The 17473-nt window shown below is 24.7% G+C and overlaps 2 protein-coding genes across 2 annotated transcripts in view; one reads left to right on the top strand and one right to left on the bottom strand.

The window, feature by feature from the left end:
- The window catches only part of LOC109608367 (uncharacterized), a 315358-nt gene that overhangs the window by 296695 nt on the left and 1190 nt on the right, over positions 1–17473 (bottom strand). The gene's annotated exons all lie outside the window — the stretch shown is intronic.
- Positions 1–17473, top strand: part of LOC109608374 (agrin-like) — a 327266-nt gene that overhangs the window by 279247 nt on the left and 30546 nt on the right. The window contains exons 10-12 of the mRNA XM_049962316.1: positions 3250–3465; positions 7500–7928; positions 12312–12412. Of these exons, the coding sequence (XP_049818273.1) occupies positions 3250–3465; positions 7500–7928; positions 12312–12412 (746 nt within the window). The remainder of the gene's footprint in view (positions 1–3249; positions 3466–7499; positions 7929–12311; positions 12413–17473) is intronic.

Below are 17473 nucleotides of genomic sequence, written 5' to 3' on the forward strand. Positions count from 1 at the left end.
CTTATCTCTTTTTACAGGTTCATTTGTTCTAGTTAGTACAGTTTTTACCCCATGGAGCAATTTTAAGGATAAAACTTCAATAAAGAACATATTTTTTCATAAACATTCTCACTAATAACTTTTGTCCTGAGCTTTTATTTTAAAAAATGTTTTAGAAGATCTCTGTTAGATGATATAGTAAACATTTTTATGGTATACAAAGACCTTTTTATTGTCCATCTTTTGAGCTATCATTCATTAAAATCGAATAATAAATAAAAAAGTTTCCTCCTTAAATGTGTTTAAAAATGGTAGTTAATCTCCTCCTTATCTCTTTTTACATGTTCATTTGTTCTAATGAGTACAGTTTTTACTCCATGGAGCAATTTTAAGGATAAAACTTCAATAAAGAACATATTTTTTCATAAAAATTCTCACTAATAACTTTTGTCCTGAGCTTTTATTATAAAAAATGTTTTAGAAGATCTCTGTTAGATGATATATTAAACATTTTTATAGTATACAAAGACCTTTTTATTGTCCATCTTTTGAGCCGTCATTCATTAAAATCGAATAATAAATAAAAAAGTTTCCTCCTTAAATGTGTTTAAAAATGATAGTTAAGCTCCTGCTTATCTCTTTTTACAGGTTCATTTGTTCTAGTTAGTACAGTTTTTACCCCATGGAGCAATTTTAAGGATAAAACTTCAATAAAGAACATATTTTTTCATAAACATTCTCACTAATAACTTTTGTCCTGAGCTTTTAGTTTAAAAAATGTTTTAGAAGATCTCTGTTAGATGATATAGTAAACATTTTTATGGTATACAAAGACCTTTTTATTGTCCATCTTTTGAGCCATCATTCATTAAAATCGAATAATAAATAAAAAAGTTTCCTCCTTAAATGTGTTTAAAAATGGTAGTTAAACTCCTCCTTATCTCTTTTTACAGGTTCATTTGTTCTAGTTAGTACAGTTTTTACCCCATGGAGTAATTTTAAGGATAAAACTTCAATAAAGAACATATTTTTTCATAAACATTCTCACTAATAACTTTTGTCCTGAGCTTTTATTATAAAAAATGTTGTAAAAGATCTCTGTTAGATGATATAGAAATCATTTTTATGGTATACAAAGACCTTTTTATTGTCCATCTTTTGAGCCATCATTCATTAAAATTGAATAATAAATAAAAAAGTTTCCTCCTTAAATGTGTTTAAAAATGATAGTTAAGCTCCTGCTTATCTCTTTTTACAGGTTCATTTGTTCTAGTTAGTACAGTTTTTACCCCATGGAGCAATTTTAAGGATAAAACTTCAATAAAGAACATATTTTTTCATAAACATTCTCACTAATAACTTTTGTCCTGAGCTTTTATTTTAAAAAATGTTTTAGAAGATCTCTGTTAGATGATATAGTAAACATTTTTATGGTATACAAAGACCTTTTTATTGTCCATCTTTTGAGCTATCATTCATTAAAATCGAATAATAAATAAAAAAGTTTCCTCCTTAAATGTGTTTAAAAATGGTAGTTAATCTCCTCCTTATCTCTTTTTACATGTTCATTTGTTCTAATGAGTACAGTTTTTACTCCATGGAGCAATTTTAAGGATAAAACTTCAATAAAGAACATATTTTTTCATAAAAATTCTCACTAATAACTTTTGTCCTGAGCTTTTATTATAAAAAATGTTTTAGAAGATCTCTGTTAGATGATATATTAAACATTTTTATAGTATACAAAGACCTTTTTATTGTCCATCTTTTGAGCCGTCATTCATTAAAATCGAATAATAAATAAAAAAGTTTCCTCCTTAAATGTGTTTAAAAATGATAGTTAAGCTCCTGCTTATCTCTTTTTACAGGTTCATTTGTTCTAGTTAGTACAGTTTTTACCCCATGGAGCAATTTTAAGGATAAAACTTCAATAAAGAACATATTTTTTCATAAACATTCTCACTAATAACTTTTGTCCTGAGCTTTTAGTTTAAAAAATGTTTTAGAAGATCTCTGTTAGATGATATAGTAAACATTTTTATGGTATACAAAGACCTTTTTATTGTCCATCTTTTGAGCCATCATTCATTAAAATCGAATAATAAATAAAAAAGTTTCCTCCTTAAATGTGTTTAAAAATGGTAGTTAAACTCCTCCTTATCTCTTTTTACAGGTTCATTTGTTCTAGTTAGTACAGTTTTTACCCCATGGAGTAATTTTAAGGATAAAACTTCAATAAAGAACATATTTTTTCATAAACATTCTCACTAATAACTTTTGTCCTGAGCTTTTATTATAAAAAATGTTGTAAAAGATCTCTGTTAGATGATATAGAAATCATTTTTATGGTATACAAAGACCTTTTTATTGTCCATCTTTTGAGCCATCATTCATTAAAATTGAATAATAAATAAAAAAGTTTCCTCCTTAAATGTGTTTAAAAATAGTAGTTAAGCTCCTCCTTATCTCTTTTTACAGGTTCAATTGTTCTAGTTAGTACAGTTTTTACCACATGGAGCAAGTTTAAGAATAAAAATTCAATAAAGAACTTATTTTGTCATAAACATTCTCAACAGTAACTTTTGTCCTGAGGTTTTAATATAAAAAATGTTGTAGAAGGTCTTTGTTAGATGATATAGAAAACATTTCTATGGTATACAAAGACCTTTTTATTGTCCACCTTTTGAGCCATCATTCATTAAAATCGAATAATAAATAAAAAAGTTTCCTCCTTAAATGTGTTGAAAAATGGTAATTAAACTCCTGCTTATCACTTTTTGCAGGTTAATTTGTTCTAATCAGTACAATTTTTACCCCACAGAGCAATTTTAAGGATAAAACTTCAATAAAGAACATATTTTTCATAAACATTCTCACTAATAACTTTTGTCCTGAGCTTTTATTTTAAAAAATGTTTTAGAAGATCTCTGTTAGATGATATAGTAAACATTTTTATGGTTTACAAAGAGCTTTTTATTGTCTCTCTTTTGAACCATCATTCTTAAAAATCGTTATTTTATTTTCAGGTCTTTTCTAATTAGTTTTATTGTTTAAATATTGTAGTTTTGCTTCCTGATATTCATTACCTGCAGGATAATACTTAAAGATGAAAACTAATGAATGTGTCATCTTTAAATTACTCCTTAATAAAATAATAGAGTTAACCAAACATTCAATGTAAATTCAACACCCCTCAATGGTCTTTTTCTAATTAAACACGATTAAAGCGTTAAATGGTATATTTGATGAGATAGTTTCGCTTGGTTGCAGATCCTTGTGCCGGTGTAGAATGTTCAGAGCCGGAAGTGTGTCAACTAGATGAACATAGAAACCCTGTGTGCAGATGCGGCGATAGTTGTCCCTTGGAGTTTACGCCGGTCTGCGGATCGGATGGAAAAACGTATTCGAATGAGTGTACTTTACGACAAGAGGCTTGTCGGGCCAGGAAGACTCTTAATATTATTTACAGGGGGAAATGCAGCTCAGGTTTATATCCGTTTTTTTTTTATTCTTCAACTTCACTTTCACCGTAAACTTTGTATTTTATACCGACTCCCCGCAATTATCTTTATCTGACGTATCCATCCCTTTGCCCTACCTTTGTTGAATTAAAGTCCCATGTTTATGTGCCCGTTTGTGTGTACGTACTTAGGGGCGGTTGGGTGGTTGGACGAAAATTGGAATGGCAACTGCAGGAAAAATTCTGAAAACCATCTGAATAAATGGCATCCGAAAGGAACACAATCGATTGTTGTCTTTGTGGGCAGGAAAATTCATGACATCAATCACAAAACTGATTGGCGGATTTGATGTGAAAATTTGTTGTTGTGTTAATCGTGATATTTTGATTGGGTGAACGAGCCATTGGGAACCGCGTAAAATGAATGTAAAAGCGTCGGATTTTAAATCTTATTGATCAGTTTAAATCAAACGGGCAGCCGTATGAAATATATGTGCCCCCAAAGCCTATTTTAATTCATTTTTATAAAATAAACTTGTTTGGCCGAAGCCAACAAGTGGTTTCATAAATGGATGGTATGCCACTACATTTTAGTGGTATCACGGGAACATAACTTGACAATCGATGCCATAAATTGTACAAAATTGATATATTTTACGGCCGGAACCACTTAATTCGTATAGATTTTAGGCCATCGAGGCCGACCAGTGTTTTTGGGGGGCCGAAAGGAGGCGAACACACTAACGAATCGACTGGGACGAAAAAAAAAAAATAAATATTTATTCCAGACGACCTCCCTTTGTTTATTGATTCCAGTTTGAAATATGACTGGATTTTGCAGTTTGCACGAGGGCAGTAAATTCTAGTTGCAGGCGGAGCATTCGCAAACATCTAATTATTCACAATTGCTTTTCTAATACGACTGCAAATTGACAATCAAAAATTAAACTTCAACCGTGCCCTTTTGTGCCGCCGGCGAAACGGCAATAAGTCACAAAAAAAATTTTCATCTGCGTGATTAATAAAAGGCCGATTCCCATTTGTCAATTGCGCCCCTTGTTAAACATAATAATAATAATAATAATAATGGAAGACGCACACAGTTAATATATCTTGCACAAAAATGGTTTTCGTTCATTATTCTTGGCAGAATAACAATCCGGCTCCGCTGAAATGTTTAAAAATGTGGGAATTACATCGAGAAATCGTTTTGTGTGAGGGGCAAAATTAACCGAAATAAGGCTTGAATAAAAAAAACAATCGTCATTCACGTGAATCAATGTCAATTTTTAATTAAACATTAATTCTTTTTGCATAAAATTTCCGTCAAAGTGAGTTTATGCTTTAATTAAAAACGTTAATATCTCGACTAATTTTACGTCTTAGATGTTTTATTTAGTTTTTCCAAAATCCCTACAAAAATAACATTAACATAATATTTCTATGAATTTAATTAAATTATTTCTACTTTTAACTAATTATATTTTTTATTAATGAATCTATTTCTTTTATTTTGTAGATAAAGAAAAATGTTTTAACTGTTAACAACATTTGTAAAAGGTAAAAAATACACTCATTAATTTAATTTTACATATATTTATGAGTTTCTCTTAAACAATTTTTTTTTTAGTTTTTACTTGAAATTACTATTATTATTTATTAATATTTGACGTTGTTGTTGTGACTTTTAATCTGAAAATACAAAAAAAGAAACTATAATTTTCTCATTTTTATAAATTAAAAAATCTCTTGCTTAGATTTAAAATATATAATATAAAATATACTAATTTTTATTATATATTTGTCGTTGTTGTTGTGACTTTTAATCTGAAAATACAAAAAAAGAAACTATATTTTTCTCATTTTTATAAATTCAAAAATCTCTTGCTTAGATTTGAAATATATAATATAATATAAAATATACTAATATTTATTTAATTTTTCCTATATATAAAATTTTATAAAATTACTATAAAAAATATAATAAAATAATTAATTCCCCTATACCTAAATTTAAAATAAAACTTAATAAATCTTATTTTATAATCAATTTTAAACTTTTTATAAATTTCTCTTTAGTCATCAACTTTTATCTATTTTTATTTTTTTAGTATTTATTTTAAAAAGACAATTTTAAATTAAGTTTCTGATACTATTTTTAAATGCAGGTTAATAATATTAATATTTATCATTAAAAAAATATTTTGAAAATATTATACTGGAAATAAAAAAAGAAAACTATATTTTTCTAATTCATAAATTTAGAAATCTAATCTCAATTTTAAGATCTAAATTTAAGATTTATATAACGTTTTTTATTATTTAATAAAATTTAAAATTATACTAATTCATATTTAATTTAGTATTTTTTTAATACATTTTTATAAAATTACCAAAAAATATAGTAAAATAATTATTTAATTCCCACATTTAAAATATAAAACCTTATTTTAATTATAGATTTTTTTAATAAATTTCTCAATGAAACCTCAATTTTCAAATATTTTATTTTTTAGTTTTTAGATGAACAAAACTATTTTATGTTTCTCTCAAGTCTTATTTGCAAAAAATACGATAAAAAATATAATAAAATAATTAGTTTTTAATTTTAAAATATCAAACTATATTTCAGTCAAAATTTTAATTTGTCAGTGAGATCTAATCATCAATATTTAACTATTCAATTTTAGTTTTTAGTTGAAACAGACAATTTTAAATTAAACAAAATACAAAAAAAAAATCTATATTTTTATTTTTAGAATTTATAAATTTAGAAATTTCTTATTTAAGATATAGTTTTAAGACTTTTCTAACAATTATTTAAAAACTTAAATATTATACTAATTGTTGCTCAATTTTTAGAGTTTTTTTTTAAATATTTCCCTTGTAGTGTATAAAATTACGATAAAAAGTATAAATTTAAAATATTAAGCCTTATTTCAGATACAATTAATTATAGACTAATTAATAAAATTCTCAATCAAATATAATCATCAATTCTTAAATATTTTATTTTTTTAATTTTTAGATGAAAGAGTATTTTAAATTAAGTTTCTCTCAAGTTTTATATAAGATATATTTGCATAAAATTACGATAAAAATATAATAAATTAATTAATTTTCTAATTCTTAACTTTTCATTATTATTTCAAACAATGTTGTAATTTTTTTTATAAATATCTAAGTTAAATCTCATCAAGAACATATAATTCTTCAAATTTTGTTAGTTTTTAGTTGAAAAAAACAATTTTAAATTAAGTTTCCGATACTATTTTTTAAATCCTAATCAAAATATTTATAATTTAACAAAATATTTTCAAATTATTAATCTGGAAATATAAAAAATTAAAAAAAAATAATATTGTACTAATTTTTATTTAAATTTTAATGTATTTCAATATTTCTATCAAATTTCTAAATATTATTTTTATTATATTTATTTCATTTGTTAATTTTAATTTTTTAATTTAATTTGTTAATTTAATATATTAATTTACTTAAATTACTTTACTTTTAAATTATTACGTAATAATATAATACTAATATATATTTTGAATACTTTATATTTTTGAAAAATCACAAAAAATTTTTTAATTTTAGTCATATCTTTTTTTTTAATGCAAACTAAGGTAATAATTTTTTTAGTTTAAAAAATCTGAAGCCTTATTTAAAATATAATTTTATGGTTTTATTGCAGTTTTTTTAAAATAATGTATATTTTTTAACTTTTTTAAGAGAAAACTCATAAATTTAAGAAGTTCACCACTCATTTCAAACACGAAATCTTACTGTGAACTCCTTTGAGTAAATTTTCAACCGTCATTCGTCAAAAATACACGATGCCCCGACGATAACACCGAACACGTAGTCCGGGCCATTTTCACCAATTCCCGAAACATTAACAAAGATAATACGCAATTGGGACACTGTTTGACGTCAGTTTTTATGTTAATTCACAGCCCCTAACCCTTTTTGTCCCCGCAGGCACTTACGTCAGATAAAGATAAGAACGAAGGGCAAATGGGGGGACGCATTTGACAATGTAAAAATCTATTTACAGGAATAAACCCGTGCACGAGCGTCCGCTGCACGTTGGGCGAGGAATGTGCCATAAACAAATTCGGCATCGCCCATTGTCAGTGCCCGCCCGGCTGCGAGCCGGTCATGAGACCGGTGTGCTCGAAGGACGGACGCACGTACCCGTCGGAGTGCGAGGTGAAAAGGGCCGCGTGCATGGCCCGCACCACGATCGAGATCGCCTACAGCGGCGTGTGTGGCGAGAAAGGTCCTTGCAGCGATCACGAATGTCAATACGGCGCTAGCTGTGTGGAACGTTCAGGTAAAGCGCTCTGCGAATGTCCCGTGTGTCCGTCCGAGTTTCGACCGGTATGCGGATCGGACGGGATCAGCTACGGGAACGAGTGCAAGCTGAGACTGGAGGCCTGCAAACACCGTAGGGACATTGCCGTCCTCTACGACGGACCTTGTAGTAAGTTGACGGACGTCGCACACTCATCCGCAGGTTGAGACGGGCTTTTCGACTTTGCCACCTTCGTTTGTTGCTTTCGTATTGTATAAATAAATGGTGGAGAGAGTCGGGGAGGCTGAGAGCAAACTTTTATATTCATTTAACAGGTTTTATTTACAATTCGCACTTTAATCTGCAAAGCTCAAACATTCGTGTGTATATGTGTAATACGCATTTAATATAAAAAGGTATTTTTGATTTTCACGTTTTCAATTTTATTTTATTATTTTAAATGGTTGGATGTTTTATTTTTATGTTACTAATGAAAACTAGTTCGATTGCACAGATGTAAATCTGTTAGTGTAACATTTTTTAATATGAAATACTTTTTATTATTATGTAAATCTGCATTTAGAAATATATATTTTTTACAAACTGAAATATAAATATATTGAATATTTTACGTTTTTAAGTTTTATATTCCTTACTATTTTAAATTTGTCAATTTTATTAAATAATAAATAAATAAATAAAAAGAATTTTCCATATTTTTAATATTTTTAATATTTTTAATATTTTTAATATTTTTAATATTTTTAATATTTTTAATATTTTTAATATTTTTAATATTTTTAATATTTTTAATATTTTTAATATTTTTAATATTTTTAATATTTTTAATATTTTTAATATTTTTAATATTTTTAATATTTTTAATATTTTTAATATTTTTAATATTTTTAATATTTTTAATATTTTTAATATTTTTAATATTTTTAATATTTTTAATATTTTTAATATTTTTAATATTTTTAATATTTTTAATATTTTTAATATTTTTAATATTTTTAATATTTTTTATATTTATTTTTAATAAATATTTTCAAATTTTTAAATTAATAACTTTCTTATTAAATATTTTAAGAATTGAAATATTCAAAATTTAATTACTTTTATGTCGTCACATTTAATAATTTTTATTAAATTTAAAGAAAAATAAGTTAAAATATATAAAAATTAAATTTATTATAAATTAATTAATTTCTATCTCCATTTTTTCATTTATTTTTTTTTTTTTTTTTTTTAATTTTTGTACTAATTTTTCAATTTTATATTTTTAATATTAAAATTAAAATATAATTTAAAATATTATCATTAATAATAATAAAATAAATTAAAATATATAAAAATAAATTTTATAATAAAATAATTGATTTCTATCTGCATTTTTTGTTTTTTTTTTATTTCCAAATTATTAAGTTTCGATTAAAACAGAATTCAAAATATTCATAGTTTAAATTATTTTATTTTGCTACGTCAATTATTTTCCAATTAACATATTAATTAATGTGATTCTCCACCATTTTAATTTTTTTATTAATAATGTTTGTTTCATTAAATTATTTCAATTCAATTTTAGAAATAGAAATTTAAGATTGAAACTCAAAATAAACTACAAATACACATGAAAGTATCAAAATATATGAGCAATAATTTATAATTTTTTTTTTTTAATTTCGAGATGTTCTAAATAATGTGGATGTGCTTGTGGATTTAAGTTTGACTTATCTATTTATTAATTTTGAAGCTGGAATTGTAGTCCTGAAAAAAGTAAACGATGAAAATCATATTTCAACGTCAATCAGGATGTTAAAAGTTTGTTTAAACACATCACTGGACTGGTAAACTTTAAAAAAAGCGACAGTTTCAAAGCTGAAACATGGATTTTCTGGTTGTATAAATCAGACGTAAGTTATCGACATTTGTTAACGAAAATATTAATGTAAAAAGTAAACTAATACAAATATTGGACGAATTGTTTTTGAAATTTAGTTTTTTCCCGTTGTGATATATCACGAATAGTGAAGTTTAACAGGGAGTCCATAATTAATGTGCACGTTCAATAATTTTTATTCAAAACCTGAAATTCCGCTGACAGTTTCATGTCAACGGGTGTTTTTGCTTTTTTTGTGAATTAATATTAAATGTCAAAAAGTCGTATTCTAGTTCAGCAACAATATTTGAAATCTATTTCTTTTAAATTATTTAAAAACATATCCGGTAAAATCTAGATTGAAATGACAGGGATGATTTCATGTGTGATTTTAAATCAGCTCTATTTTATTTGGGTTTTAACAACTAAAATTTTAAACGATTACATCAAAAATATAGACGAAAGTTCACTTGGAATTTATGTCAATTATTAAATATTCTTGAACAAAACTCAAGTCATTATTAATATTGAGTTTTGAGTATGAAAACAAGTCGATGAAAGTTGTAGTTTTATTCGAAGCTTTCGCTTCATTACATTTAAAATTAATGGAATAATGTTTATTTATTTGATCCCTTAAATGATTCATTCATCGAAATTATAAATATTTTATTGCACAGTAAATAAATCGATTTAATATTAGGTACTGGAAAAAGTAATTTACGTGATGACTTTCCTTAATTAGAATAACTTTTGTTCTACAAAATAATCAACTGTTATTTGGACTTGTTGGAACTGAAGAAATGATCAACCTCTTCATTAAAACTGATTATTACGTAAAAAATTGGTCAATTACAAAATAAGTAACAAATTTCTGGACTATATGTTGGGTAGAATTTAACATTTTGAAGCTACTTTTGACTCTCAAATGGAACATGTAGCTTTTTAGTTAAATGCCTATTTTTGTTATCCTGACTAAATTTATATGAAATCCATTTTTAATATTTTTAACTTTTTTGATATTTTTGATATTTTTGATATTTTTGATATTTTTGATATTTTTGATATTTTTGATATTTTTGATATTTTTGATATTTTTGATATTTTTGATATTTTTAATATTTTTGATATTTTTGATATTTTTGATATTTTTGATATTTTTGATATTTTTGATATTTTTGATATTTTTAATATTTTTGATATTTTTGATATTTTTGATATTTTTGATATTTTTGATATTTTTGATATTTTTGATATTTTTGATATTTTTGATATTTTTAATATTTTTGATATTTTTGATATTTTTGATATTTTTGATATTTTTGATATTTTTGATATTTTTGATATTTTTGATATTTTTGATATTTTTGATATTTTTGATATTTTTGATAATTTTGATATTTTTGATATTTTTGATATTTTAGTTAAATGCCTATTTTTGTTATCCTGACTAAATTTATATGAAATCCATTTTTAATATTTTTAACTTTTTTGATATTTTTGACAATTTTGATATTTTTGATATTTTTGATATTTTTGATATTTTTGATATTTTTGATATTTTTGATATTTTTGATATTTTTGATATTTTTGATATTTTTGATATTTTTGATATTTTTGATATTTTTGATATTTTTGATATTTTTGATATTTTTGACATTTTTAACATTTTTGACATTTTTGATATTTTTGATATTTTTGATATTTTTGATATTTTTGATATTTTTGATATTTTTGATATTTTTGATATTTTTGATATTTTTGATATTTTTGATATTTTTGATATTTTTGATATTTTTGATATTTTTGATATTTTTGATATTTTTGATATTTTTGATATTTTTGATATTTTTAATATTTCTAATATTCTTAATATTTTAAATATTTATCTTTAATATTTTGTTATCCTGACTAATTTTATATGAAATCTATTTTTTATATTTTTTATATTTTTGATTTCTGATATTTTTGATATATTCAATATTTTTGACATTTTTAAGTTTAAGCTAAAAAATAATTTAAAATATTCAAAATTTAATTATTATTATTATACAACTATTTTTGGTCAATGTCAAACAAGCAAAATTCATGCCACGAGAAAAAATTCTATAATGACATGGAGAATTTTCTGAACTATGTTATTTAACATTTTGAAGCTTCATTTTTGTTAACCTGATTAAATTTCTATGGAATCCATTTTTCCAAATTTTTTTTATGAAATTAATGATTGATTCATCAGTTGAATGACCAAACAAGGATTTTGTGCGAGGCAATTCTTAATTTGACGTGGTACATCTTTAGAGCTCATTGACACTGACAATAACCAAAAGATGTTAAAGTACCATATTCTTGAAACACATTTCGAGGCACTTAAGCTGATTTTTTAATTAATAAAACAATGAGTTATTACACAACAAAGGAAAAAACAAATAACATGATTAGAATGAGCTTAAAGCTTTTGATATAATGTGTACAGTTTGATATAAAAATTATAAATACAATATAAAATTACGTTCAAGCAAATCATTAAACTACTTTTGTCGGTACCTAATATTTTAATAAAACCCCAATGAATTTAATTACAAAGCTCCCCCCAACAAATCATTTCCAACACACGAAAAACAATTCCAATCGAACCGTACAATCCAAAATCCCGATCGCAGTGATGAATGACACGTGTCTTTTTTCCACAGATGGCTGCGAAAATAAAAAATGCGACTTTTATTCGGTCTGCGAAAGCGACGGGGTATCGGAGGGCAAATGTGTTTGTCCCCAATCGTGCAACGACGCAAAGGTAAGTAACTGGTGCATGTTTAACGTTTTAAAACGCCATTACTGCCGATGGCCTAATCCGCAGTAATAAAATCTTAAAGCGGATAATAAAATAATCTTTAATTGTCCCCCTTTTATGGGCACAGATTTGCTCCGGGGATGGGATTTATATCACGGAGATAATGTGTTGACAAATCGCCGGACAAAACTTTTAATTACGTTAATTATACACACACCGATTTTCTTTCAGGTCGACCGGACGGTTTTGTTTAAAATAAATCTTTTCGGTTTTTTCAGTTCGTTTTTATCTTGACTTGTTGGTGTAATGGCTTCGTGCAAGTCGTACATAACTAAAAACGTGGTCGTGTTAAATAAGTTTAAATTTGAAAATTGATTATTTTGAGACAAGTCTGACATGTTTATAAAGTTAAATTGCATTACTTGGCACAAAAGATGGAGGTGTATCGTAAAAAGATGAAATTTTTGTTACCCCCATAATGCTCAGCAACTTTTCCAAGAAGAATCGATACGCCAATTTCAACAACAACCCTCCAACTAATAAATGTTGCTAATTATTATTACATGGAACACCGATACACTGAGGTTTAATAAACTTTGTGCACGGTAACTCAAGTCAAAATCGAAAATCTCGATAATTATAGACTTTCGTAGTTGATAGTGCAGTTTATATCAGTGTAAGTTAAGGTATCGCTAAAGCATGTAGTAAACAATAAACTTTTGTAAATGTTAAAGTATTTAATTGCCATAGTTTGTAATTAATGTGCATGATCCGATACTTGGTCTAGTTTAAGATTTCCCAACTATTCCGAAATCACGTAAATGTTTGTCTTATTCATACACCTCACCCACCCCCTCCGGGTCGTTTTAATGATCGGCAACGAACAATAAATTGTTCGCTCTTTAAACGAAATTTTCACGTTGCATTAAAAAGCCACGCACGAACATTCACGAATTAAATTCTAAACCGCAAAACGCCAAAAATAGAAGAAAAAAAAAGTTTCAGTGGGTATAAATCGCATGAAATTGCCAATGTTGATACTAAAAGAGGGATAAAAATGTGTGCAATTAAGAATTAATATGTGTATCTTGGCTTTTCAGTAAACTCGTTCACTTTAATACGTTTAAAGCGCATTTTGTTTGAAGTGATAAATTTATGATCAGAGTAAAATTGAACCTTTTATAAGGATTATGGGGAAAAATCACGTTTATAATGTATTGGCAAAAGAACATTTTCGACTTTAAATTATTAGCTGCGTTGAAGGCAATTTCAATTTTTATATATAAATGGTTTTGTAAATTCGGTGCAGAATTTAATTTACTATATTTATAGACATATTTCACTTCAATTTTAGTCAATTTTATCGTATATATTTTAAAATTTATGTTTTATTATCAATTCCTAAAACTGGAAAAATATGAAAACTAAGAATTTGTGTACATTGGATATTCATTAAATTCCTTTAATACTTTAAAACACATTGTTTTAATATTCACATTAAAATTAAATGTTTTATAAAGTACAATAAATGTCACATTTTAATGATTTAAAAAAAAAATAATAATAATTGCATTACTAGACTTCTAAACATTCTGGAAAATTCTTGTAAATTTTTGTATCTCTTTCAACAAATATTATTTTTATATTTTTTGCCTTACTATTAATATTAAGAGTAGAAAAGATACCTCTTACACAATATTTTAGAATTCATATTTTCAAGATAACAATTTTATATTCTAATTAAAATTATATCGTTTATAAAATATATAATAAACATTGGGTTTTAATGAAGAGAAAAAAGAATTTTCAATATTTAATTACAAAAGACATTGTTAAATTATGTTTTAATTTTAATTTTTCTCTCATAACAAATATATGATCAAAATTTATAAAAATAATTAAAATTCTTTTGCCTTTTTTGTTTTAGTATTGATATTAAAAGTAGAAAAAATAGTTGTTACTCCTTAAAACTTTTTTAAGTAAAGATTTTATATTCTAATTAAAATTCTCATTTATAAAAGATATAATAAGGATCAGGTTTTAATGAAGACAAAAAACAATTTTTAATATTAAATTATCACAAGACCTGTAAAGAGGAATAATTATATTTATTTGCAAATAATATTTTTAAATTCTGTTTTAATTATAATTATTTATATCTCTTATAATAAATATTTGATTAGAATCTATAAAACTAACTAAAATTATTTTGCCTTTTTTCCTTAGTATCGATAATAAAAATAGAAAATAAATATAGATATTTGTTACATTTTAATAATTTAAAATGCATATTTTTCAAGCAATAATTTTATATTCTAATTTAAATTATCTCGATTATAAAATATATAATAAGAATCAGGTTTTCATGAAGAGAAAAAACGAAATTTCTTTTATTAAATTATTAATAGACCAGTAAATACAATTAGTTACGTTTATTTACAAATAATATTTTTAAATTCTGTTTAAACCGTATTTTTTATCTCTTGTAACAAATATTTGTCAGAATATATAAACATAATTATAATTATTTTTCCTTTTTTGTCTTATTATTGATACTAAAATGCATATTTTTGAAGAAAATACAATAATATTACAAAGTACATAATAAAATTCACATTCTGTTAAACTGGAAAAATAATTTTTCATATTATTACAAAGAATATTTTTAAATTCTATTCTTTACTTTTTTAATTCAATTTATTCACAAATTTTATTTACAAAATTTAATTTATTATATCTTTTTTAACATATACTTTTTATAAATTTAATCGTAAATATTTTGTTTAGCAGTAGTTTTAAAGTTGATTATATAAATTAAATACAAAATAACAAAATGTAATTAAATTAATTCGCATATTTTTATAAAAATGCCTAAATATTGAAAGAATAAAATATGTAAGTAATTAAGTATTAAAATATGTACGATGACTTTCCACTCGTTTCACTTTAATACTCTGAAATACATTTTGTTTGAACTTTTACATTTATATTGAAACTAAGATTCTATGGGGATTATGAAAAAATATGTTTATAAAGAACTGAAAGAACCTTTTTGACTTTATAAAATTTTAATGTATATTAATATTTGGAAAAAGTTTCACATATACAGGATATTAGTAAAATATCTTTTTTTATTTTACTTGTAAAAAAGCCAATAATTTTCAAAGTATCACAGAGAAAAGTATTAAATTAGGATGATACTCTCTATTTACCTTTCTTCTGTGTTTCTGTTATTCACAGTCGTTACAATTTTAAAAGTTCAATTATAAAACTGTTCAATTTATTTAGTAATAAATAATTGAAATGGTTTTAAAATTAAGAATTAATATGCGTGTCTTGGGGCATCGATTTGAAATTTTAAGCGAAAATGAAAAAGAATTTTATTCGAATTAACCTATATACAGTTGGGGCACGTACAGATTTATTGAAATCCTGTATTTATATTCAACGCTGGTCGTGATATTACCGGCTAGTATATAGACGATAGTTAAATACATTTGTTCCTAGCTCAACAACGGCCGATGTTGTAGCAGATGGACCGACTTACACAAAACGAAATCTGAACTTTGACGGGACCTGGTTCTAAAATCAAACAATATATGCACTAGGCCGCGTAAAATTGCTATTTGTTTTTACCGGTTGCGACTGTAAAATGAAAAAAATTACCTTTTGTTGGCCACATAATACACTTGTCGGGCAGTAGATGGGAGAGAGGAAAAAGTCGGTCGTGAATTTGTGGACTTGGACGCAGATAGTAAATGATTAAAGGTTTTGCAGTGCATGAAAATAGCGGGGATGCTTCAGAAATGTTACCATGGATTTATTGTCAGGCATCAGATTTCACGTTTCGTACAATGATTTCGTATACAATCACATTTTTTTTTTTTTTTTTAATTTTTAGATACATAACAGCAGACTTGTTTACGGAATTACCACAATCGTATTGATTCCATCGTACCAAATTCATTAAAAACGTTCCGAACTTGGGTTTTAATTTTACATAACTCTATTGATACCGGTATACGTGAAATGCGTATTTTTTTTTTTGTAAATTAATTGACATGACTTGTTTATTGGGTTTAAAAGCATATTTTTTCAATATTTGTCTCTGTTAGAGGTAACACACTCACACACTCAGAATTCTTATATGACAAATTTATACTAAAATATTGTAATTTTGGGAAAAAGCTCTTTTGAGGATTATAATGGTCTCTTAATTTCACTTAATTATTTGTTAAATTTATAAATCAATATGTAAATTTAATTTAATATATTAAATATTAATTATTATGAAAAAAAATTTAATAATAAATTAAAATTTTGTGTAAAAGGGGGATTTCCTTTTAACATATTTTTTGACAAATATTTAGTTAACTTTTATATTTTTTGTCATAAATTTTTATTGTAAATTCAATAATAATTTTTTGTGAGTAATAAGTTAGTAATTTATGTCTTTTTGAGTATTCAGTGAACTTGTTTGTCCTTAATTCTTATAACACCTCTTCTGACAAATATTAATAAATTTTCACAACACAGACAATTTCTTTGTCTATTCAAAAATATTTTGGCAATAATATCTGAATTTAATTATAATGTGTGGTATCTTATGGAACTGTTTTTTTACCTAAATATAGATACTAAAAGTGAAAAAAATGTGAATATTAAATTAATAATTTATGTATTTTTGAGTATTTAATGAACTCGTTTCTCCTTAATACTTCTAATATCTTTTATAACAATTTTTTCCCTACATATTAAAACAAAAAGTGACAAAAGTATGTGAATAATACTTTAATAATTTATATATTTGAAGTACTCAGTGAACTTATTTTTCCTTAATAATTCTAATATGTCTTCTGACAAATTTAGTTGGTTTTTATATAGTTTTTTACTATTTTTCTCTGTCAACGTTTTCTATGTTTATTCAAAAATATTTTTACAGAATTATTTCAAAAGTAAATCATTTAATGTTTGAAATTAATTAAAATATATGGTATCTTATGGAACTATTTTTTACCTAAATATTGATACTAAAAGTAAAAAAATATGAATATTAAATTAATA

This window comes from Aethina tumida, chromosome 1, assembly GCF_024364675.1.
Source record: "Aethina tumida isolate Nest 87 chromosome 1, icAetTumi1.1, whole genome shotgun sequence".
Classification (NCBI taxonomy): Eukaryota; Metazoa; Arthropoda; class Insecta; order Coleoptera; family Nitidulidae; genus Aethina; species Aethina tumida.